Source organism: Gopherus evgoodei, chromosome 1 (genome assembly GCF_007399415.2).
Source record: "Gopherus evgoodei ecotype Sinaloan lineage chromosome 1, rGopEvg1_v1.p, whole genome shotgun sequence".
Classification (NCBI taxonomy): Eukaryota; Metazoa; Chordata; order Testudines; family Testudinidae; genus Gopherus; species Gopherus evgoodei.
This window is the reverse complement of record NC_044322.1, coordinates 273,406,611-273,432,195: the sequence shown is the minus strand read 5'-3', so window position 1 is coordinate 273,432,195 and position 25,585 is coordinate 273,406,611. Positions and strand designations below refer to the sequence as shown.

Sequence of the window (25,585 nt, the reverse complement as noted above, 5' to 3'; positions counted from 1 at the left end):
GAGTTCCCAGGGGGCCATTTATTCCACAATACAAACAATTTATAGTGCAGGACAATCCAATCTAAATCATTAGACTAGGAGACCACAAATCAGTTTATTTCCCCCCCGCACACACACTAAGGACAGGGGTATCTCGAGTGGGACAGAGACTTATCCCAGCCCTTTGTGGTTGCTACATTCTCCCCAAAGGCAGCCTTCCTTAATATGCCTCTAAGAACCATCTGGTGTACCGGGGCTAGACTATAGCCCATCTCTCTCCAATCTGCAGTGAAATCTAGCATGCTGAAGCCTCACTGAAAATACAGAAACTAGAAAGGAGGAAGAACTATTAGGTCATTTCCCCCCCTCCACCTCAGCTGCAGCAAGAGGGTTCTCGATTCTCTAGGTTGAAATGGCTCCGGTGATGGGATTCCCTTGGAAAGCTGTCCCATGCTCTGACAGGTCTGACCTGAAGAAGAGCTCTGTGTAAGCGCCAACGTTTGTCTCTCTCACCAACTGAAGTTGGTTCAATACAAGATATTACTTCACCCACCTTGTGTCTCTAAGATCTTACCATTGGGGCATTCCTCTGGATCATGTCCTACTCCTGGGTCAGTCCTCAGGAGGAAGCTATGCTCTCCCATGCCTGTCCCTCAGCCCCACATCAGCACACACCTCTCGTCCCCATGCTGCCAGTCTCCCCAGAGCCCCCAAGCCCTTGGCTGCACTCTGTCTCCCACCCTCATGTCCCAAAGGGTTTGTTGCACAGTTGTGCCACGAGACAGCCTGAACAGTGCTCTGCCTTGGGGCCCAGGAGTGAGGGTTTCCAATCCCATGTCAGCCTAAGGGCCCTCATCCGTGTCTGGGTTTCCTTGCCTGCTCACTGAGTCCCATTTGGATGCTTGGGGATTAGAACAGGACATTCCTATTGCCCAGAGTGGAACCATCTGCAATTGACAAGGGCCAAGCCAGCTACAAAGCAGCTTGCGATTTCTCCCACCCCTGGGCCAGCTGCTAGGATTATTTCCCTCCTTCAGAGCAGCCTTGGTGACTGCTATTCACCATTACCAGCACAACCGCCCTGCTCTCTCCTGGACACCAGAATTTTGCCATCGAGAGGAAAAAGGCATAAAGAAAACATTCTCTCTCCTCTCTGCAGCACTGGCAAGTCACCATTCTGTGTGTGTGCGCGTGTGTAGGAAGCGATATGCCGGCAACATCAGGGGATCCCTCCAGCATCTCTGAGCCCTGACAAAACCATGCCAGTGTACAAGCATCAGCATGGACCACGTACCTTTGAACATGAATCTTTCTTTGTCTCTGAATATGCTCCCGAGCAGTGGCTTCCCCTACCACACACACTTTTCTCTCCTGACACCGGTGCAGTGTGGCTGCCTCAGAGGTTCTGCTTTTCTTTCTCCCTTTCTCCTTCTCTCTTTTTTTCTCTCTTCCACTAGATGTTTCAGATAAGCAGGGATGCTGCTGCTGCTGCCGCTGCCATGGTCATATCATGTGACCTGAATATTAAACATCCCTGCAAAATCTCCCCCACTCTCTCCCTCCCTCCCCTCCTAGGATCCAAAGCTTCATCCCAGCTGCTGCTGCAAGACCCCAGCTGGATTGGTGGGCATAAGAGGGTGTGTTGCTGCTGGGGACGGGAGGTGCTGTGATGAATGGATTAGATGTGCCCTGAATATGCTCCCCCTGCCATACACAAACTCATTCCCTCCCTCCTCTCCTTCCTTATTCCCAGGGGTTTTCATATGCTTCTGTCTGTGGAGCATCTCTAGCCACAGCCACTTGTTTATGCAAAGAGATTTAACCCTTCGGCAGGCTGCTGAAGGGGGTTTGCAAAGGGAGGACTGAGAACAGGTTGGGAGATTTTAAGCATTTGGGGAGTGTCAATCCCAAAACCTGACTACAATCTCACCTACACCAGGGACAATCAAGAGTCACTCTGTTGAAGCCAATCAGGCCTCCAGCTGGGGGGCTTTCAAAGCCTTTTGCCTGGTAAGTGGATGTCTGGTTGTCGGCCAGAGGCAGAGAGTGGGCCATCCTCTGTGGGGCGGGAGGGGAGAGAGAAGCAGTGTCTGTAGGCCAATGCCAGGGGAAGGAGACGTGTGTCTTTGTGTCACTGTGCATACACTCTCTCTCTCTCTGGGTGCCTATAGGCATCTGTGTCTGTCTGGGTCTTTGTGCACATATCACTGGGAGTATATGCATGTGGTTGAAGATGGTATCTACATGGATGTCACTAGTGTGTATCTCTGTGAGGCATGTTGGGTCTGGATCTCTGCTGTCTTCCTCCTGGTGTAATCCTGTGAAAAACTGGCCTGATTCTCTACTCTGCTGTGGTCTATATGCTGCTCCAGTGATACACAAGGCCATACAGTGACCAAAACCTGACACCTACTGCCTCCTGTCAGGCCAGGTGTCAGCTGTTTGGCATACAGCTGGCAAAACAATTCTATGCCACCCTTCCTTGCAGCTTCTGATACAAGGAAATGCCAGGAGCAGAGAAGAAGTGGGAGGGAGCCTGAGAACACTGCTTTCCACTTGTTCACAACTGCATGGCCATGGGCAGTCCAAATAGGAGTTAGAATAGCCCCAAGTCTGCTCTAGTTTACACTGGGAGCTGTACAGGTGCTTAGACAGTCATAGGGTTGTCTGCACACTAGCACCCCGTGGCCAACCATGCCTCAGTTTCCCCTCATCCAGTTTTTCTGTCTCTCCCAGGGATTCACATGGTTCTGCCCTCGGGCTATGCCATTCTCAGAGTTTAGTCTCTTTCTGGGGAAACAAAAATCCAAACAAAAGTCCCAAACAAACAAAAGGTTCTTCTGTCCTCTTGGGCTCCTCTTCACCTCACCGCCTGGCTCAACTCCCCATCCCTTCTGAGTTACCTTTAATTCTCTCTGGCTCTGGGATACAGCCCTGACTCCCAGCCTCCTTCTCTAAAGTCTTCCTCTCAGTCTCAGCCCCTTTGAGAAACCTTTCTCTCTTCCCTGCCCTGCACCTGGGTGCTGACTCCACGGCCATGCTAGTCTTTCTAGATCCTGCCACAGGAGCCCAACTTACTCCCTATGGTTACTCCAAAGGGAATTTTCTCAGCAATTTTTTTAAGCCCCTGTGTTTAAGGCAGTCACCTGACCCCAATTAGTCCAGCTCCCTTAGGTTGGTAGGCAGATAATTAAGACACAGGTGGGGTTCTTTGAACAGGCCTGGCTGGCCCAGGCTTCTTGTCCCCTAAAAGAGCAGGCCACCTGTCACAGAGTGTATCAGGAAATACAAAGTTGGCTTTGCTCTGTTCTATGGCCTTGTGACCAGCACAGGGATGGAGGATCATAGCCCCTGGCCAGGGAGTGCAAAGTGGGTTTAAAACACTATCAGATCAGAAGGGCTGCACTGTACACTGACTGTGCCCAGTAGCAAACAGCTGCACAAAAATCAGGATTCTTGTGTCTGCCAAATAGTGGCCCAAGAGAGGGAATTTAGAGGCCAAATGCAAATCAAATCTCTAAATTCCACTTTCGGGATATGATGCCTGTCTGTCTATTTGTGATGCACCTGGCAACACAGTTATCTAGGCACCACAGACAAGATTAAGAAGACCAATGTCCATCTGGCAGGGCTGTGCCCTTCGTTCCTCCCATGATCTGTGCCACTTTCTTACTTGGGATTATCCTGCTGTTTATCTGTCAGGGAAGCACTGCGAAGCTGCTCTGCCATGACCGTGCCTGGGGGATAGTCTGCTCAAAGAGAGGTGTTTGAAACCTGACCATGAAGGCTCATCCTGATCTCAAGTGGCACGGAATTCCACAGCGGAGGACGTTCCTCTGAGAATGTCCCAGATCTCACCTGGGACTTCATCAGATACAATGTCTCCATCAATCGCAGCTGTCTCAACGTAATGAGACAGGAATCTCTGAGATAGCTAGGGCCCAAAAACCAGTAAGGACTACAGAGCGTTCTCCTGTTTGGCTAAAGGGGGCATTCAGCGCTTTGCCGCCTAAAAAGAATCAATTGTATTTTCACTTCAGGTCCCCCCACACACAGTCACAATGGCTGAGATCCTGTGCTGCTGCAACTTCCCAGTCTGTGCGATCCAGGGGGAGCACAGGGCTGGCCCATGGGGATGCCAGCCAGGGCTGGCAGGATTAGTTCTTTTGTGAGGTTTTTGAAAACCTCCTTTTTTAAAATGTAAAAAGAAAAGAGAAAATTAGATGCCACTTTCTATTAAGGGAACATTCAGAAGTTGCTTAAAAACAATTGCTAGCTAGAGTAGATAACCATCTAGAATAACTTCTTCTGATGTGCTGGTAACCTGTATTACACACAGTACAGATGTGTCTGCACTATGCTCACAAACATCTGGTAATCATCTATTAACCCTTTATATACTTTTATAAATGATGAACTGTTAAGATTATGCAGTGTGACTGAAAATGCGGAGGAGGAAAATTGCCACCCCCACCCCTTGTTGATGTAATGCTCCATCAGGACTGTCTGGTAGCTGGGACTTCACCACATGAAACAGCATGATGGGAGAATGGGACCCCATGAAAGATGAAACCTCAGGGCTAAACCCTCATGCCTGTTTCTACTTCCATGCACCAGCATGTTTCAGGACAAGACTCCAAACTCAACCCAGTCTAGCTGCCCTCTTTGGACTTACATGCTGACCCAGCTGTGTCCATCACAGGAGACATCATGGTATCTGCAGCAGAGAGTTGGCCCCCTAGAGCCGGCACCTGAGCACACAACTCAGGAATGGGACTTGGCGTATTCCCACATCCAAGTGGCCCTTGGAGAATTCCCATGCCAAGTGGGTTACTGTATCTCTTGGTAGCCATGTGGTCCTCTTGACCAACTGCTGTCATGGATGAGTCCATGGGATGTTTCCCCTTGACTTGGGGATGTGGCAGAGGAGGAGGTAGGGTAGCATGGGCCAAGCAACTCTGGAAATCTGGACCTGAGGGAAGCAATGTGGTGGGCATCTCTGACCCTGCATATGCAGCACTGATTTGCCCATCATGCCCGATATTTGTTTGCTCCTCCATACAGCCAAGAGGCACTCTTGGGGGCAAGGCTTGTACTCCAGGTAATGGCTGCAGATTCGACAAGGGCAGTTCCTTTCCTGGTGCTTCCTTCTCCAGCGGACAGTGGAGCTCTCTCCTTGCAGAGGCTGGTGGGAGCAGTTGTCGGTCAGGTGGAGGTGCACAGCCGCTCCGGCGGAGGGTAAATGAGATGGAGCTTAGCTTCCGTGGTGCCAAACCATTGGCCGTAGTCCACGGAAGGGACCTGGACGAAGGGTGAAGAGGGCACAGGATGGGCAGCCCAGTGCTACTCAGCTCCCTTGGGCCTGCAAGCCTAGAGTTAGGCCTGGCACTCACTCTCCCCTTTGCAAGTGGGCTCTGCCTTGCGGAGTCCTGGCTGAAGGTGTCAGGGTGGGTTTCCTTTCTCAGCTTGGGGCTGAGAGACACCGGCCCCCCGCCTCCCACTGGCCGGGCTGATAAACCTGGGATGCGGCTGGGGCTGGAGCAGGCTCCCAGAGTTGGAATACATCTGCGGACCCTGTGAGGGGACAGAGCGAAGTCCTTGTCCATCCTAAACTCTTGCCACCTTTATTCTTCCTAAAGAAACAAATTCAAAGGGAGCATCAGTCTTCACCTACAAGGCTTAGTGCTGGCAGAAGGGCTTGGACTGGCTAAGCAGTGACATTACAGGTTTCCCTATGTGCTGTCCTCTGCCAGTGTTCCTCAGCTCTGCCCTGGCAGATAGCAAATATAAGAGCTGTCAAGCAGCTTCAAGCCACATGCTTCTGGGCACACTCTAATCCCCAGCTGGGAGCAGGAAGAATTTTCCCCACACCCTCCATAACTGTACTATGGGGATGAAGTGTTACCTTGCCTTTCTCTGCATGTCCTGCATCTTGGATACTGATCTGGTGCAGCAGTTCTTAGGTCAAGTCAAAATCAGCTCAAAGAAGGTTCAGATTTACCCAGCCCTTTGTCCTCTTCATCTGACTCTCAGAGAAGAGTCTGATAATGAAGGGGAAATTTAAGAGCTTACCTGGCTCTTGGAGTGCAGCAGCTGAGGGTAGACTGTCAGCTGGGACCAAGCAGCTGATGTCCCAGATCCCTCAGCTGGTTAAAGGAATATTCCACATTTCTGAGAGGGGGCAGCTGTGACCAAATCTCCCATAGACTGTGTTGGATCCAGCTTGGAGATTTAACAACATCAGTGCTTAGCAGGAGCGTTGATCACAAGATGTTCAGATCTCCTGGCTTCTGTCCTGACTGAGGCAGCCACAGAAAATGCACCAGAGCCCTTCCTCCTGCCATCCATCCTTCCTGCTCTCTCTCCTTCTCTCTCTTCATTGTAGGAAGTTTTCCCAGTTGTGTTAAAAGTAAGTGGGAGAGAAAGAGACTTGGAGAGCTTGGGGTGGAACACAGCTGGCCCCAACAGCAAGAGGGAGTGGGCAGAGACTGAATGAGAGCACTCATAAAAAGCCAGGCTAGGAACTGAAAAACAAGGACAAGGGAATAAAAAAAGCCTTGAGGCACATGGGATGATGGGAATATTCATGGCTGACATTTCTACATAGAATCTTTCATCTGCGGAATTGCAAAGCACTGTGCAGCCTAGATACACAGGCTTTGTTCACCTACTTACTGCTATAGTGCAGCCACTTCTGGGGAGTAGCAGTTAGAGTAGATTGAAACAGGAAGGGGAGCTCCAGTCAAGGAGAGGGAGTAGTCTGGGGATGCTGCTCCACCAAGACAAGCAGAGATGAGGGAGCTGTGTTTCATCCTACATCCCTCCCACCCAACGCTCTTTCTTACCTTATGCTGGGGAGGAATGTTGCAGGCATTCTGAGCCAGCAATGCTGCATGACAATTTGAGGATAACCATGTTCACCTGACACCAAAGGAAGATTTTTTTAGACCAGCAGAATGCACTGATCAAAGTTAGACTATATCTGGGAGGTCCAGGTTAACAATTTTGCCATAGGATCTTTAAAGATAATGCTGTGTGTCAGTGCCTCGGTTTTATATCTCATCTGAAAAACAGCACTTCCTTCAGCACAGCATCCCCTAGCAACACACTGGGACATTGCAAATATACTATAGTACCTAAACTGAACTATGTCACCTGCTGAGTTCCTGGTATTTCCTGCAGCCCCTGGGTTTTCCCTGGGGATTTTCTCACCAATTTAGCACTGTCCAGCCCCAGCCCTGCTTAATCTATGAACTCTGACACACTCATAAGCCAAGGTGCCATGGTTCTCTTCCCTGATCCAAGCCAAGCTCTAGCAAGGACAATGAGACTCTTAATCTTGGTTCTGGATCTCCCAATGCTCTTTTTGGCTGTGGGTTTATCAATCTTCACCCTGGTTGTGGAGATTAACAGAACAGTGTGTGAATTTGAGAAAGATGTTTGGAAGGGAACATGCAAGTGTCTGGATTCCCCTCCATTCTCTACCATCCTGCTTCTGTACTGAATAGTGAGACCTTTGCTTCCATCTGGTTTGTCAGCATTCCTGAAAACTCCCACCAATTCCCCCAAAATCAGGAGCTGTGAGAGGGACTGGTAAAGATAAGGCGAGGTAGGTCAGGACAGAGGTGCACTGGCAGAGCTGTGTGAATGAGGGGTCCCCAGGACTGGACTAACATAGAGTGTAATAGGTCAGGATGAAGCAGCACCATGAGAAGGGCCAGAACTGGGTGTTTACAAAGAATGCCCCTCTGCCATGTACATTGGCCAAACCAGACAGTCTCTATGCAAAAGAATAAATGGACACAAATCTGACATCAGGAATCATAACATTCAAAAGCCAGTGGGAGAACACTTCAGCCTCTCTAACCACTCAGTGACAGACTTGAAAGTGGCAATTTTGCAACAAAAAAACTTCAAAAACAGACTCCAAAGAGAGACTGCTGAATTCGAATTAATATGCAAATTAGATACAATTAACTTAGTTTTAAACAGAGACTGGGAATGGTTGGGTCTTTACGCTAATTGAATCTATTTCCCTATGTTGAGTTCTCCTCACATCTTCTATGGGTCATCTCAATTATCACTTCAAAAGTTTTTTTTTTCCTCCTGCTGACGATAGCTCATCTCAATTGATTAGACTCTTCCTGTTGGTATGCATACTTCCACCTTTTCATGTTCTCTGTATGTATAAATATCTCCTGTCTGTGTGTTCCATTCTATGCATCCAAAGAAGTGAGCTGTAGCCCATGAAAGCTTATGCTGAAATAAATTTGATAGTCTCTAAGGTGCCACAAGTACTCCTGTTCTTTTTGTGGATACAGACTAACATGGCTGCTACTCTGAAACCTACAAAGAGATGCATCACCAGAGCTATGAGTCCTGGGGACTGGGTTGATAAGAAAAGGAGCTGCTGGATTCGCATGCATTGATTGAGCTGTGTTAGGGGATCCTGAGACTGGAATAGCAGTGAGTGCAGCTGGCTGGGTTTCAAGAGCTCTAGTAGCCCTGTACAGGGGGTGCTTTTAAATACATTCCCTATCAATGGGTATAAGCCTCTTCCTGTTCAGCTTTGCCCTTGTTTGGTTTTCTGGATCCCTTTGGCTTGGTTTCTCTGTTTGAGCTGTGTGCCTTGCCCAAGTCTAGCTTCAAAGCCTCGGCCGAGCATCCTGGACCACCTCCAGCCTCTGACCTACTTACAGTCATTGGGAGGAAGAGGAACATCACCCTCATCATCATCATCCCCTCCCCTACCCACACCCAGCATTGACAGGAGACAAGAGCAGCAGGGGGTGGAACAATGAGCTGTTTGTGGAGGACCTGAAGGGCTTGGGATCTTAGCATTACAGCCATTCCTGCCCTGTGACCCTAGCACATTCTTGCCTCCCTAACCCTGTCATTCCCGGCCAAGGCTGAGTCCATCCACATGGCCTAACAGAGGTGTGGATTTCTCAGAGACAGATGAAATTATCAAAACATGCTGCACTTCTGTGTATCTAGACAATAACCTATATGCTCCATGTATTACTGAGATGGCACACTATGATCATTTTTGTTATTTATATTAAAGGACCAATTTTGTGAACATTTTTAGTTGTTTCTGTTTCACATGGGCCAAAACTGAACAAAATGTATTTTACGTATTTATTTGTTTAGTACAATATTTTTGAAACGTTTTAAATTTTTAAGATTTTGATTTTTTTGTTTTTTCCTTTTCTTCCCCTTTCCCCTCCTGCCGCAAAAAAATCCAATGAAATAAATTATGTCCAGGGTTTGTATTCTCCCGCCACACACACTTTTTTTCCTCTACCTTTTGCTACTTTGTAACTTTTTGAAATTTTTCCAACTTTTGAAAAGTTACTAAGTTTCATTTTGCTATTCTGTAACTTTTCCAAAGTTGAGGAATTTTTGAAACATTACAAAGTGGCAAAATGAAAAAATGGAAAATGTAGAGAGCACTCACTCTGCTGAATTTGGTGGCAAACAGGACTAAAGGGAGAAAGAGAAGGGGAGGGGAAATGAAATGAAAATAAAAAATGGCAAAGTTTCAAAATTTTTGGTATCAACCAAAATCTGCAAATATATATATATAAAACTGTGGAAAAGTTGAGGGTTTTAAAAAGGACATCTTTTCATGACTAAATACAATTTTCAACCATATTTTATGAATTGTTATTATTGTGGCACCTCTTATGCAGAAGGGTCCTGAAGTCTTTTATCAAGGATATATACAGGAATCATGCACTCCACCTACCAGTGCAGCCATGGCTGGAGTGCAACCCAACAGCTGTTTAACAAACAACATAATAGGGATTTTAGAAGGGGAAGTGAAGAATAACTTTTCGGTCTGAAACTGCCTGGAGGTTACTGTAGGTGGGCAGAATGTAATTACCCACATTGGAATTTGGCTAGAATATCAGAGCTAGTAACGCTTTCCTTATGAAAAGTGCCAAGTGTCCTGGAGCTTGATTCCATGTCTCCATGGAAATACAGCACTTCCAGCAGCACAGCACCCTTGGCAGCCTGCTGCAGCACTGGTTCAGGGCTACCTGCTGAATCATCAGCACCTTTGTTTTCCTGGGAGGTGTCTCGTCCTAGTATTGGCCACTCCCAGCTTTACTTCACTGGGGCAATTGTGGTTTGTTGCACTGGTACAACTGCAGGCCCTTTTTTAAATGCAGTCTTTTTATTTCATCTTTTGTACTCCATAGCGTCAACCCAGAAGACAAAACAAAGCAAGACACCTAGAAAAATACAGCCAAAAAGGAAAGACAATGAGGAGGCAAAAGTATACCATAGCAATAAGGTGACCAGATGTCACAATTTTATAGGGACAGTCTCAATTTTTGGGTCTTTTTTTTAATATAGGCTCCTATTACCCCCCACCCTGTCCTGATTTTTCACATTTGCTGTCTGGTCACCCTACATAGCAACCCAGTCGTATACAGTCAGACAGACCCTTCTGAATAGATAGGCCAACAATCTAGCACTATGATGATTCAGAGTTCCTGCAGGCTGTTTTCATGACCAACACTCCAACACAAGAGAAGTTTTAGATCCCTGGACCAGGACTCAGCACATGGAAAATAAGGAGAGAAATGGACTCCTTGTAGTGTAACCAATTACCAACTGTAATGGAGATAACTAGATTGCTAGCTATTGAATGCCTGGATTTACACTAAACCAGCACCTGCAGAGGTAGGGGGAGAGAGAAAATATTACCATGCACTGGTTTTCTAAGTGAATAATTTATTATGTTGATTAATTTCTATGGTCCTATGAGAAAAAATGTGAGATGGAAACAGAACTATTAGATTATCTAGTCCAGTGGTTTTCAAACTGTGCATCATGATACAGTACTGAGTCGCAGAATGTCAGGCACTAGGTCGCAGCAGCTCTGGTCAGCACTGCTGACTGGGCTGTTAAAAGTCCCATCGGTGGTGCTGTCCAGCTCATGCAGGCTAGTTCCTACCTGGAAGCTGCCAGTCGCAGGTCCAGCTCCTAGGCTGGGGTGGGGGCATGGGGCTCTGCGAGCTGCCCCCACCCCAAGCATCGGCTCCACACTCCCATTGGCCAGTTCTCAGACAATGGGAGCTGGGGAGGCAGTGTCTGCAAGTGAGAGCCACACGGAGCTGCTTATGCACCTTTGCCTAGGAGCTGGACCTGCTGCTGGCCACTTCTGGGGCACAGCACAGTCCTCGGTGCCAGGACAGGCAGGAAGCCTGCCTTAGCGCCCACCCTGCACCGCTGACTGGGAGCTGCCTGAGGTAAGCCCACACCCCAACCCCACACCCCAGTCCCCTGCCCCAGCCCTGAGTCCTCCGCCCCAACCTGGAGCCCAAACCCCTCATCCCTAGAATGACCCCAGAGCCTGCACTCCCAGCCCAGAACCCTGCCCTCCTCCCCAACTCCCTGCCCTAGCCTTGAGCCCCCCCAAACCTGGAGCCCCCTCTTGCACCCCAAACCCCTCATCCCCAACTCTACTCGAGCCTGCCCCCAGCCCAGAGCCCTGACCCCCTCCCACACTCAACACCCCAACCCCCTGTACCAGCCCAAAGCCTCCTCCCATACCCTGAATCCCTCATTCCCAGCTCCACTGGGTTGCGGGCATCAACTATTTTTTTCAACTGGATCGCCAGAAAAAAAGTTTGAAAGCCACTGATCTAGTCCACCCCTCTCTTGTGGCCAGTGCAGCATTATTCCCAGTTCTACTGGTTTTTTTCTCTAGAGCTTTTTCCAGTTTAGTTATAAATGTTCCAAGCACTGGGACTACTCCCCATTCCCTTGAGAGGATCATCCACAATTGGCTCTCTCTCACGGGGATGAAATATTTCCTGACAGTCAGCAATTTTCCTTCTGCTTAATTACTCCAAGATATACTCAGACCATCCATTACTGAAACCATTGAGATAAAGAATTGGCCTGCATTAACTAAAAACATCCTTACCTGATGTCTTGAGCAGGCTGTGAGTGCCTGATGTTAGAGGAGAAATTACAGCTTCCTTTTCTTTCTCCCTCAGGAATATTATTCAAATATTGCTGCCACCTGTCAATTACCTCTGGAGACACCTGTTCTAGGAGCTAGTACATTAAGAATGGACAAAATATTGTGACATCAAGGCCACGGGTCAACTCTGAGATGCAATTGCAGAGTCAAGAAAATTACCGTTCCAATGACATATGGCACAGCCATCAACTAATCCTATCAGCCCAGAGGATGAACATGAGATGTTAAGTGACTTGTCCAAGGCCATACAGGAGTCAGAGCTAGGAATCTCCCAATTCCCTGTCCCATACTTTAGCCTCTTATATCACCCATACTCCTCATACCTGCTTAATTAACTGGGATGCTCAGTTATATGGGTTCTCTCCTCCTCCTCAGGCACATATCTTCACCATTAGCATCACTGGGAGATGTGCAAATGGTGACAGAGGCATAGAAGATAAAGGACTGAATTCTACCAGTTCCCACATCTGAAGTCATGAGAGAATGATCATGAGGGATTCAAAATACCTACTTTGTGTGATCCTGCTCCGAGCTCCATGAATGAAACCCCAAGGACAATAAAGCACCAGAAAATTCAAGGCTCTATAGATATTTTATTACATACGTTTATTATATAGACTTTCGACTCTAATGAGAATAAAGTACAAAGTAACAGTGGAAAACACCTGATGGTTAATGATAATTTCATCAGGATCAGACAGTGCAAAACACATGCTGCAAAAAAAAATTAAACAGCTTTGGAGCTTGTGTCTATTTTAGCTCTTAGGTTAAAAGGTGGGGTGTTTATAGTACTGGTGGATCAGATAGATGAACAGAGAGAGGTATCATACAAGTTAAAGACGGCAGATACTTGCTAAATCAGATGTAGGCCATCCCCCTGCCCATGAAGGATTGTTCGCTAGAGTCTCCAAGGCCTTGTCCAGTCTAGCTTTAACAAGTCCCAAGTGACAGGGCTTCCCACCATTTCCCTTGGGATACTATTCCAAGACCTAATGGATCCCACTGTTGGAAAATATTTTCTCTTCGATTTCTGACAATTAAATTTCTTTCTGGTCAATTTCATCTAGTTAATCCAGGGCCTAGGGGAGGTGGGATTAAAACATTTGAGACAACACATAGAGAATGGCACAGAACAGGAAAGAGGTCCAGAGGATACAGGGAGAGAAATAACAGACCAATTTGTCCAGCCCCTACTCCAGCAGGACTTTGTAACTCTGTTTCCGCGAGAGTGGGGTCTGTGGGGATTCCTTTGCAAGCCAGAATAGCAAACGGATAGGGCTTCCCACACACACTGAAGGTGGGGGCTGTTCCAGAAAGTCATTCTGCCTGCCACATCCCCCACAGAGCATTGGCATGAGACTCAATCGCTCATTTTCTTTCCTCCTCCCCCCTTCTTCTTTTGACTTAGTTTATGAAGGTGAATTTTCTGCTGGTGAAATACAAGAGCGATTGTGGAGTTCATGGTGGTGACATTCCTGGAGACTGAAGTCCTCCATTCTACAGCCCACCCCCTCCCCACGGACTGTTGGAGCACAGTACAAACTCCCTATCACTTCCTGACATCCATCCCATCCATCCAGAGCCGGAGGGATCGCCCGTGGTGGAGAGAAGATGTCAGTCTCTATGGTTGGGTCCTTCCTGACACTTTCCGCAGGAACTGTGAGACCCCTGACTGTAAGTGGGTGGTTGAACTGGCTCAACCATTTCTGGAGGGCAGACTGCACCTGTGGGTTGAGTGCCAGACACACAGTAATAGGGATTCTTTCATAGAGAGAGAAACTGGGAACATCAGAGAGGGAGAGAGATTTCCTTATCTTGAGTCTTTTAAAAACATGGACCCTCAGTCTTATGGGGATATTTTAACCTGTCCCTGACATCTCTGAGCTCCTGACCTCTAGTAAAAAGGTTTTTATTGCTACCCCATTACCCAACCTGGGGTCCATTTGCATTGGTGGCCTAGCCACCAGGTTACAACAGTCAAGGCTCAAGAAGCAGGTCTCTAAGTTGACACTCAGAGACTATGGCTTTATTAATTTGAGTGACCTTTGGGCGATAGATATTGTCAATGTGATTGAGGGCTGCCATTTATCTGTATTCATACTAAGGAACAACATCATCACCGGATGATACGGTGATGCTGCACTGTGACATCTGCACCTTCACAGCCTTGATTCAACAAGGTACTGAAGCACGTAGGACAACTCGCGTGTGTATATTTAGGCACATGCTTCAGTACCTTGCTGAATCAGGGCCCATGTTATGATATCTGCATCAAGATCACCATGTTCCAGTCTGAATGTAGGGACTCAGCTGTCCCACACTGACAGACCCAAGAAGGTCCCACCAATTGGGACCTTAGTGTGGGTGATGATGCCTTATCTGACCTGGGCAGATGAAATGGCCAATAAAGGCTGACAATTGCCAGGTGTTGAGGACAGTTTCCATTTGTACCACAGCCATCACTGCTAACATAAACGTTATTCCCCATGCAACCCCCAATGACAAGTCACCCGCTTAAATCGACATCATATGTTCTCCATCCTTCATTCAGTAATGGATGAAAAAGCTCTGTCAACAGTTTCCAGTGAGAATTATCACTGGCTCCAAAACCCTCATCCTAGGGACTATATGCTGTGAGCTGATCCAGCAGCCATGATGAGGGGAGGAGCCTGTCTGCACCCCTGTGTCTAATGGCTCCTGCTGCACAATGGAGCCACCAGGGAGCATGGCACAGAACCAGCACCAAGAGCAGTCTGATGGTATGGAATGTATTGAAGTATATACAAAACAGCAGCACTTTGTGTGTGCCTATGGTATGGAATGTACAGACATGCACAGTAGGGCAGCAGGGACTGTGTTACAATGGTATAGAACAGGGGTTGGCAACTTTTCAGAAGTGGTGTGCCGAGTCTTCATTTATTCACTCTAATTTAAGGTTTCGTGTGCCACTAATACATTTTAATGTTTTTAGAAGGTCTCTTTCTATAAGTCTCTAATATACAACTAAACTATTGTTGTATGTAAAGTAAATAAGGTTTTTAAAGAGACTGCATTTAAAATTAAATTAGAATGCAGAGCCCCCTGAACCAGTGGCCAGGATCCAGGCAGTGGGAGTGCCACTGAAAATCAGCTTGTGTGCCGCCTTTGGCATGCATGCCATAGGTTGCCTACCCCGGTATAGAATGTACAGAAGGGTTCCCATAGGGCAACAATGACTGTGTAATAATATCACCAAATACGCAGCAGGGTATATCAAAGGGTGGCCATGACTGTGCTGCACTGGTATGGAATGCACTGACAATGGCACGGTGGTGCCATATGACAGTGGTACTGTATGGAATGTAGATAACTGGGCATGACTGGTCAACAGTGGAGTTTTATAATATATAATGTATAGAAATAAGGACAATGGGGCTGGTTGGCAGAGTAAGTAAGAAACAGGAAGGGGCATGATGGATCAGAGATAAAATGCACCATGGAACAGGAGCCATTGTCTTACTAGAGTTCTAAGCAGGTGTGGCACAGTAGTACCTGCTGTGGAATACCTCAAGTCATAGACTCTGAGTTGGGCCAGTGTTATCTGCTATGATTTGCACACTGTTCGCAATGAAGAAAAAGGTGCTGGATTCCCACTCTCCCATGGAGTCACATTTTCTTACAGTACTTTGTTAGCAAATCAGCCCTGGGGAAGCGTGGAGGAAAGTGCAAAAACAGTGTACATATACACATTATATGATATACAGGTGGGATCTAGAAAGCACAGCCATTAGTAGTGCCCCATCTCCACCTGTCTGGCTCAGCGTCCCTTTCCAGAGATTCACAGTGAAGGGTTCTCCAAGGAGCATTTCACAGTTTTCAGTGTGAATGACAGTCAAGAGGGTGCAGCACCAGAACTGATGCACTAAGGGATCTATTTCAAAAAATGCTGTAGAACAGAGGACTGAATGAGTGCAAATCTATTTATAATAAAGGACCCTTGATTTCCTGGATCATGGACAGGTGCAGAAGATCCAATGTCTAGTAATGAATCTGTTGAGGCCTATGCGATAAATCCAGAGCCCTGGGTCAAGGAGAGGTGCAAGAGATTTCCTGGCAGGATCCACACAGACCTTCTTAGCTGAAAATTGTGTGTGAATTTAGTACTCGTGAAAGTTGGTCCTGCTCTGAGCAGGGGATTGGACTAGATGACCTCCTGAGGTCTCTTCTAATCCTAATCGTCTACAATTCTATAAAAGTACTAGATTGACAGCCCTGGAGACTGAAGTCCTCTATCCTCCAAACAAGTACAAATGGGCACCAATAAAGAACCAATCTTTACTCCATTTGCCCCTCCTGTGTCTCTCACTCCAGAGCTTGAAAAATCACCTCTAGTGGTGAGTAAGGAATTCACTCTCCATGGCTTATTCAATCCGTGGCCTCTCTAATGAGACTCCCAGAACAGATGGTAATTCAGTGGCATTGGTGATTTCTGTGATGTGCACAGTTGTACACAAAGAACTGGACTGAGACCCATCAAATTCACTTTACGTAAGTCACCAAAGAGGCATTCAATAATAACACCTTTCAGACCCTAGCAAATTGGGTGAGATTTAAACCAGTGACCTAGCAGTAAAAAGATCTATGTCCCATATCCAGTCTATCTGTTATTATCTGGTGCCCATAAGGTTTTTTTTTTTTGAAGGTAATGTATAGGTGCAGGTATCCTCCATTGGATAATGAATAACAGAGACCTTTACCTTTGGTGGATCCAAAAATCCAAGTCATGGAGTGGTGCAGGAGATCCTTTGCTGAGTGACGAATATCTTGTCTAGAGTAGACCTGAAAGCCTTGAGTTAACAGAGGTACACAAACCTTGCCTTAGAAAGGGAGAAGAAGACGGAAAAAAAAGAGGTAACTCTGGTGATTAACAGAGACCCATGTCAGCAAAGAATAAAACTACCCTTCTTCAGTCACTAGGCAGTAGAAGATTCTCTCCTGAGTGAGGAGAAACGTGCATCCAGACCAAACCTTGTTAGCCAGGGCCCATCCAGAAAAGGCTCTGTTTGGCTGTTTCTCTAGAAACACCCTACACGCAGAATACTAGACCTCAGGCACCCCAAAGGCAAGGTTATCCCGTATCATCAGTGTTTTTCGAAGGTCTCGTTCCACGATCGGTCTTTGCGTCCGCCACTTGTGGGCCTCCTGTAGGCCCGGCTCAAAGTAGTATATGCAAGCTCCGAAGCCCACCAAGATGAGAATGGAGATCATCAGATATACTGGCACGAACCAATCCAAGAAGTGGGGCATGGCTGCTGGAGAAGGGGGAGGGAAGCAGATGTAGATGGTTTAAGGTGAATGACAACATGAAATTGATCAGACATAAGGAGATGTGGCAGAGATTACCTCACTAAAAGGACCCAGGCTACTCCATCCTCGTTTACAGCCCTCCTGCATCCAGTTTAGAACATAGCTTTGCCCTATTTTAATGCCTAGTTCTGCCCTTTAGTACCCTGCTTTGCCCCAGTTTGGCACTCTATTTTGTAAGGTTCAGCACCAATTATGCCCCACTCTGCCCTGGTTAAGCGCCATCTTCACCCTCAGATTGCATGTTCTCTAGTCTCCCTGTGTGTACAAACAAAGGCATTTAGACTGCAATGGTTGGGAGGTTGGATTTTTAAAAAAATTCTCATTAACATATTCATGTTTTTAACTTCTGCTTTTCATTTGACTCGGTCTCTAACTTCAGATCATTTGCTGGCTGCAATGCATCTAAACTGATGTGAAATGTTCACAGAATGCCCGGTAGCTTAAATGGGCCTAAAAAGTGACTTACCTCCAGCAGCTGATTTTTCTTATCAGACTTCACTCTTGGGTTGCTTGTGAGGTTCCCTTTTCAAACCAATATACCCCTAAGAAAGGCAAAACAACATGCACTCAACTTACCCAGACACAAAACCCATCACCACTGGCTTTAACTATCTGCCTTGTTAGTCTCAACAGAGAGGCCAAGAGCTGAATGGGTTATAGAGACCAAAATCTCCCAGAGCAGCTACATTCACTAGCAGACAAAGGATTTTTGTTATAAGACGATGATCCTGAACTGACACAGGGCCTTCTTTATGACCCAGCAAACAGACAGGACCTTTTGTCCAAGAATTGGAAACGCGTTGGCCAACTAGGGCCCCTTAAGACTGATGCGTGACTCTTGGTATGTTTTGTGTGTGTTTAAATCTGTTTATTATTTTCTTCTGTTTTCTCTGTACTGCTTCTACTTCAAGAATAATTGTGCTTGTTTAGAAATAACTGTGAAGTAACTTGTTACTGCTGGCTACACACTAGTCATAACCCTCAGAGACTGAGAGCAATGTACAGGTCAGGGGCAGCTCCAGGCACCAGTAAGCCAAGCACATGCCTGGGGCAGCAAGCCACAGGGGGCACTCTGCCGGTCGCTGCGAAGGCAGCAGGCAGGTTGCCTTCAGCGGCATGCCTGAGGAGGGTCCGCTGGTCCCGCGGCTTCGGCAGACCTCCCGCAGGCGTGCTGCTGAATCCACGGGACTGGGGACCTCCTGCAGGCAAGCCGCCAAAGGCAGCCTGCCTGCCGTGCTTGGGGCAGCAAAATACCTAGAGCTGCCCCTGGTACAGGTTCCGGCTGTCAGGCAGACTGGCTTGCTGGGGCTATCACAGTGTAAGGCAGAAAGCTGTGCAGCCTTAAATCCCACAGTCAGATTGGAGTGGGACAAGGATTCCTGCCAGAGACATGCGATGGCTGAAGACCTACTGGGCACTCCTGGAGTGGACCACAGAGTAGAGAATACAGGTACAGTTACCTTCAAATTGTGACAATCACATCAAAGAGAGTCTGATTATTTTGGGAGCTTTATTACTATACTATTAGCTGCTTATCTCTGTCCCACTCCTCAGGCCTTTCCAGGATTGGTCAAGAGTAGGAAGGGAGGAGATTTGTCACACTAACTTCTGCTGCTACTACTGCCCATCTATCTCTGTCCCATACCTACCTCCAAACCAGGTGAGACACATTCTCCTGTCTTCCCAGCCAATAATATTCTTACATCATATATCTGTCCTATTGGCAAAGCAGATGTATGTCATGCCCCTGTGATACTGTATTGCAGAATAATTGTACCACAAAGGAACATAATACTTGGATTATAGAGACACTACATAATATACTTATCTTGTTCTGTGTACCAAATCCAGGAAGTTAGGGAGGATGTTGGGAAGGTTTGACTGCTAACTGATAAGTGGATCACTCCTTCTCTTGTGCTGTTCCACAATTTCCTTTTAAATCTCTCTCTAGATGTATTCAGTGATCTTATACATGAAGGGCAGTATATTTAAAAGCAGATGGTGTATCACTGCTACTGGGATCTCATCAAAGAGTTTCTGAAAATCCCTTAGAGATATCCCCAAATTGCTAGCTCAGCATGATCCGACTGCCAGTCACCCAGGAATACATCTAATTAAAATATGATATAGCATAAAATTAACTAAGGCAAATGCCTTCTTAAGGATGAGGAGACTGTGAGAAAATGAAATGTTAAGGGAGTAAGCAGGGAGAAAAATTATTAAGGATGATCCAGGAATATGACAAAGAGCAACAGGAAGTATCTGAGCAAAGGGGAATTTTAAGATGGAGATCAATACACCTTTTAGTAACAGGGACCTCTGTGGTATTAAGACTACAGCACCATTTTCCAGGCAAAGTGATGAAAACCCCACCACTCAGTTATTAAAAGTTGGACAATGTCCTGGAAAATGTGCTGTACTGAACAATTCTGCATAAACCACAGTGGAGGAATGGACAGGATGTTGACCTGACAGATTGCTTCCGTCTCTGATTTTTTATGACATGTTAAGAGTTTTAGCTAATTTGGTACCATATCATACCGTTCTTGTTGATTTTTAATACTGGAGCAACCAACTAAATCAAATTTGCATAAGAGTGCATGTGTGGGACTGTTTTTCCCCTGCCTAACCTGTCAGCTGATTTCCCTCAGCTACCAAGATCCCCCTCCCCTCCCGCTAGTGCAGAGAAAGTTAGCAGGAAGTGTAAGAGTGAACATGATGTTCATTTCAACCCTATCAATCACATTTTCTGTCGCCTCAGGACTAGATATCAAACCACCAGTGATTCTCATTCACATGCACAGGGATAAACAACAAACTGTCAGATCTGAGGCTGGGAAGGAATCTCCTTTACCCAGTCTTATTCACAGGGATCTTGGAAGTGTATCCATTTTCTAAAGCCTTGAGGGGGAGGGATCGGGTGGGTTTATCCTACATGCTGAGGGATGCATTGGTCGATTTCATTCCTGCCTGTCTTTTTCGGTCATGTTCCTACAACTCAACATTTCTGCAACCACCCTGGCATTCCCAACTCCTTGTTAAGTTCTTGAGCATTTTTCCCTTCCTGTCACTTGATTGCCAGCTCCTCTTTCATCCTGTCCACTATCCTCCTCACGGAGCCTCTCAACATACCCCTTAATCAGCTAGAGGGGGGCAACCTTTCAGTGACAGGAGATATGACTTCCTCCTCATATCCTGGAATTAAACAGGTAGTCTCTACCTCAGCTTCATTTCTGGACATCTTATATAAATAACTTTAAAAACCTCCACATTGAGACAACAGTAGTTTTGTGTGGGAAGGTGGGAAATTTACATCTAAAAATGGAATATCATTCACTCCCAGTCTTGTAATGAAGGGTGGCAGAGAGATAAGTGGTGGAAAAGGAACCAGTCCCCCATGTCAGGAAACACTGATCAGGTTGGGATTTGAAATATGGTAGAAGATCCTTCAATCTAGATGCCTGTTTATCCATTCTGTACCGGTGGAACCTACTTCTTCAAAGGCTAATTATGCCAGTGAAATTTCCATATTACCCATGGACAACAAATGGCATTGCATTCTTCATCTTGGCACTTACTGAACTATCTGAGTGGGGACCAAAGGTGCCAGGACCAACTTCCAAAAGTGTCAGAGGAAATTACATACAGTCATGGCTAATGTAATGGATGTCTGAAGTGACACCAATGGGGAGAGGGAGGGGAAATGAACAGGTATCTTACTATTGCTAAGATACCATGGGTGGTTGGGAATAGGCTGACTACATGAATAATTTCCCTCCAAAATCTGAAAGTGAAGTTATAGTCCAAAAAGTGACAGTAAAATAACAGATCTCTATTTATACTCCCCCTGTGACCTGCCCTCTGCCTTCAACATCCTAAATGAAGAATTTTGCAATCAGATCTTGGCTGGACATACTGTGGCAGATATGAGGCATATTAGAATCGCTCTCCCACAGTGATACACTAGCTCTGCAGACACCTCTTGTTTTGGTCAGTGAAATGAGCAGATTTGACTGGAAGACGCCAAGGGCAGATATTCAGACTAGACAAGGTGTTGGTTTTACACAGTGGATTTGCTGACCTTAAGCGAGCTTTAACCCTCACTGTGCTAACATTTCAGCTGTTGGTTTTTTTTTCACTGTTAGGGTCATTCCTTTTCAAAGGCAAAAAAAGTCATCTACATTTGAGCTGAGAATTCCGTTAACGAAGTTCAAGGGGATCCCTCCTCCTTGTAAACACCCATGATGCACCCCACCCTCAACAACCCCCTGCAGCAGCAGCAGCTCTTCAGATTGATCATTTGTGCTGGACACCAGGCTGGCTAGAGGTGTTGTAGAAATAGCCATGCTGGCATACTGGGCCTTCCAGGAATTTGAGCACCAGTCCCAAGTGACTGAGCAAAATCCACTTGGGCAGGGAGCAGAGAACCCGGAGACAGCTTGCAAGGGCCGTCCACACCAGCCAGTGAGTCTCCTTGCACTCGCCAAGCGAAGGCGGGCTAGCGAGATACACAGCGGGCTGGCTCACTAGGGGCCCTGGCCGGGGCACAGATGTTCAGCAGCGGGATTCTTCCCCTGCCAGGTCTGGGAGGGAACACGTCGAGCTGTGGGTCCGAGACGGAACCCTGAGTCCTCCCTTGGGGTGCTGCTGGAGCCGTCCGGACACAGAGGGGCTCCAGCCAAGCCTGGGACGGGGCTGCCCAGGGGGCGCAGCTCGCCCGCCCCGCCTACGGGTCCGGCACGCGCCACCTACCGGGCTCCACGAGCGTGGGTCGCGCGGGGGCTTCGGGCAGCGCGCGGACGATCCTGTGGTCCTCGAGATCCCGGGGGCGCCCCTCGCGCGTGACAGGACCACAGGGAGGGAGGGGCGGGACAGGCGGAGCAGAGCGCGTGAGAGCGACGCGCGCCGGCCCCCCACGGCTACCCCTAGCCCATCAACCTGCGAGGCACCCTGCCGGCCGCGGCCCCGCCCTCCCCAGGCATGGGCGGGGCGAACCAGTCCCCGACCAATCGAAACGTGGCGGAGGCCTTTATGGGCTGTCGCCGTAGCAACAAGGCTAGGAGCGCTCCAGCGCGCGTGGTACAGAGCGAGCTCCGCTGCGAAGGGACCCCAGGGCCGGCGGGAGGGTCTGTCCGGGCCGGTGGGCTCCAGCTGGGGCGATCGGCTTGTTTGCAAGCCAGGGGGCTGCGCGGGAGGGCGGCAGCCGGCAGCGCTTGGGGGAAGCTGGGTGCAAGGGTGAGGGGAAGGGCTGGGAGCAAAGGGCGGGACTCAGGAACTCTTCCCCCCCAGGTGGTCTGACAATGGGGGGGCGGGTGGAGCCCCCCCTTTAGTGGAGGGTAGCCCCGGGATCTGCCTCTTCTGCCCCCCCCCCCCCCGTCCTGTCCCGTCTCATGGCCGGGGCCAAGACTCGTCCCCGGCCGAACGACCCGCCCCCCCCGTCGGCCAGAGAAGCCCCGCGCTGGCCGGACGTCTGAGTCCCGCCCCCAAAGAGGCCGGAGTAGTCCCGGGCCAGCTAAAGCCCGAGCCTTCCCCTCCTGCGCACGAAGGTGCCCTCTGGGCCAGCAGCAACCAAGCCCTGCAGCGCCTCCGCAGACCCCGAGCCAACGCAGGGACAAGGCTCTTTGCGCTCTGACGTTTCGCTCAGCCACCGGCGGCTCAGCACCCCTTTCCAGGAGGGAATAGGCTGCTTCTGGACCTTGGTGCCCAGGAATAATTCCTGTTACTCTACCCAACTACTCTTTTCCTGATTGACTTTCCTTTTCCAAGCAGAAACTAGGGACCAGCTGCTGTCTCTCTGCAAATGGATGCAATCAGGCTCACCGGCTAAGCTTGCATCAGGAGATTCCCCCATCCAAAAGCAATGCTGTGACTCGGATTCAAGCAGAGGCTGCTGCAGCCATGGCACAGAGCACTAACCACTATAGGATCATGGCCAGCTGTCAGCTGATGAAGTGACAGGGAAAGGCTTAGTTCTGCACTCTTGGCGTGGCCACCTACCTCACCTATGGCCACAGCTATTTCTCAAGTCTCCCCCTTCCTGTCACAGTTAAATCATAACAAAAGGAAAAAAGACAGGAGCCCAGCCTACTGCCTGTCCACTTTTCTCTCTTCCTCACTCCCTTCACTAGCTGCCACCCTGTTTGGCTGGGTGATTGTCCTTGTGCCCTTGGCCAGAGTATTTCCCTTGGCTATTTCAGAAAGTGCCAAGACGTGCAGGTCTTGAAGCCCAGCCCAGTAGTGGAAGGCAATGTATAGGCTTTTGCTAGGGAAAGCAGGCGGGGTGGCCTTGCGGGCTAATTGTCTCTCGAGCTGAAAATCCTCACTGCAGGGTGTGAACGGAAGTCACCATAGAAGGAGGAGGTGAGGCATATACTCACCAGACCAGGCATTTCTTTCCCCCCATTCAAAAGGGCATCCCCCTCCCTGTGAGGGAATCAAAACCCAGTTATTTGTATGATAGGTAGGGATACACACCACTATACTACCAAGGAACAGAGATGGGTTGTATGCTATATGGAGCTCCTACAGACCAGCTATGGCCAGCTTACATCACACCCAGAGCCAGCTGTAGATTTTTTTGCCACCCCAAGCTCAGGTGGGGCTGGGGCTCACAGAAGGCACTGGAAGCAGAGGGAGTGATGTCACCTTCTCTCAGCGCCTGCAGGGGTTTTACCCCATCCCCTGCCTGGCCACGCAGAGAATCCCCAATATAAAGGGTGGCACAAGACAGCACAGAGACAGTGCACAGATGTGGCAGCACAGCCCCAGCTCCCCAGCACGACTCACCCTCTCCTTCCCAGGTAGCGGCTGGGCCCTGGCAGCTCAGCATCCCGGGGCTGGGGCTTCCCCTTCCTGCTGCGGCCAGGGGCGCAGCGCCCTCACCCTGTTTAAGTGGCACAGCTCCAAGAGCGCAACTGCCCCCCAAAAAAAGGATGGCCAGAATGCTGCCCCTGGAAATGTGCCGCCCCAAGCATGTGCTTGCTTTGCTGGTGCCTAGAACTGTCCTGATCACGCCACAGCCTCCACCAGGGAACAAGAACCCTTGTTCTCTTCCTCTTAAAGCCTTTGGCTGCAGGAAGCAACAGCCCTGGGAAAATCCTGTCCCTCCTCACATGCGCTTGCCCAGCAGGCCGCCTCTGGGGGCTACACAGCTCTTCCCACACCACCTGCCTGGGACATTTCCCTCACCAATGGGATGCTCAGAAACTTCTTCCTCTCACAACCATTTCTCTCTACCCTTCCCCTTCCACACTTCACACACTCCTCAAAGTCACGCCATCACAAACTCACCCAATGCCCCTTTGGCTTTCAAAGCGCCTCTTGAGGGCTGCAGTTTCTCAGGCCCATAGATCTTTCCTTTCAATGCACAGTGGCCGCACCTTCCAAACTCAGCCCTTTCCAGGATGGAATATGCTGCTTCCGGATGTTGGCGCCCAGGAAGAATTCCTGTTACTCTTCTCTGCTACACTTTTCCTGATTGACTTTCCTTTTCCAAGCAGAAACTAGGGACCATCTGCTGCCTCTCTTTGCAAATGGACGCAATCAGGCTGACCCACTAAGCTTGCATCAGATCTCCCATCCTGGGAAAATCCCTGTCCCTCCTCACATGTGATCGCCCAGCTCTCGTCCGAAGAAGCTTTCGATATGCCCCATGTAGGTTCTGCGACCGCTGATGATGTGGTATTTGCTACTCAGTTTCATGGGTCTATCAGTAATGTCCCTGGAGTCCAGGGAGGTTACTGATGAACCCAGGAAGCAAAATAGCACATACCACCTCCTCAGCTTTCCCAAAACCTACATGGGACATAATAAAGCAAAAACTTCTTTCCCAAAACCAGGAGTCTGGCACCAGCAGAAGCAAAGCCTCCTCTGGCCTATTATAGCCACGGCCCATGGATAGGAGGACTCGTAACTGATAAGAGAGTTAGGGAGGGAGGGGTCTTGTCATGGGGACTGAGGGAGGATTTTAACAGCCAGGATTGAGCTTGGGAAGGTAGCTCTAACCCTTGCCCTTCACTCCACTAGTCAGAGTAGAGCTAGGCAGAAAAGACCATGGGAGTTTATTTTATGCAAATAACTCATTTTTAGCAAAAAATAAAAAACTCCCTAACCAGAAAACTTGTTTGTAAGAGTACTTTTGTTTTAAAAATATCATTTTTAGTAAAAATGTTTTTAAAGCCACTAAATCTGATTTAACTTTGCCAATAACTGAGTTTTAGTTTGCAACAGTACATTGAAAAATCAGGGAAAAAAATC

At 48.2% G+C, this 25,585-nt stretch overlaps 1 protein-coding gene and 1 long non-coding RNA gene across 3 annotated transcripts in view; both read right to left on the bottom strand.

Annotated features, from left to right (window-relative positions):
• The window catches only part of SEPTIN3 (septin 3), a 29,243-nt gene extending 27,741 nt beyond the window's left edge, over window positions 1-1,502 (bottom strand). For both annotated transcript variants that reach the window (XM_030547624.1, XM_030547629.1), the window contains exon 1: window positions 1,274-1,502. In XM_030547624.1, the coding sequence (XP_030403484.1) occupies window positions 1,274-1,283 (10 nt within the window). In that variant the 5' untranslated portion in view covers window positions 1,284-1,502. The remainder of the gene's footprint in view (window positions 1-1,273) is intronic.
• Window positions 1,503-15,102: 13,600 nt separating this feature from the next.
• On the bottom strand, window positions 15,103-22,192 carry LOC115647065. Its single transcript, XR_003999203.1, has 3 exons — window positions 22,082-22,192; window positions 17,796-17,871; window positions 15,103-17,274 (listed from the first exon to the last, which is right to left on the bottom strand). It is a non-coding gene; the product is annotated as an uncharacterized LOC115647065 (long non-coding RNA).
• Between the last annotated feature and the right edge of the window lie 3,393 nt (window positions 22,193-25,585).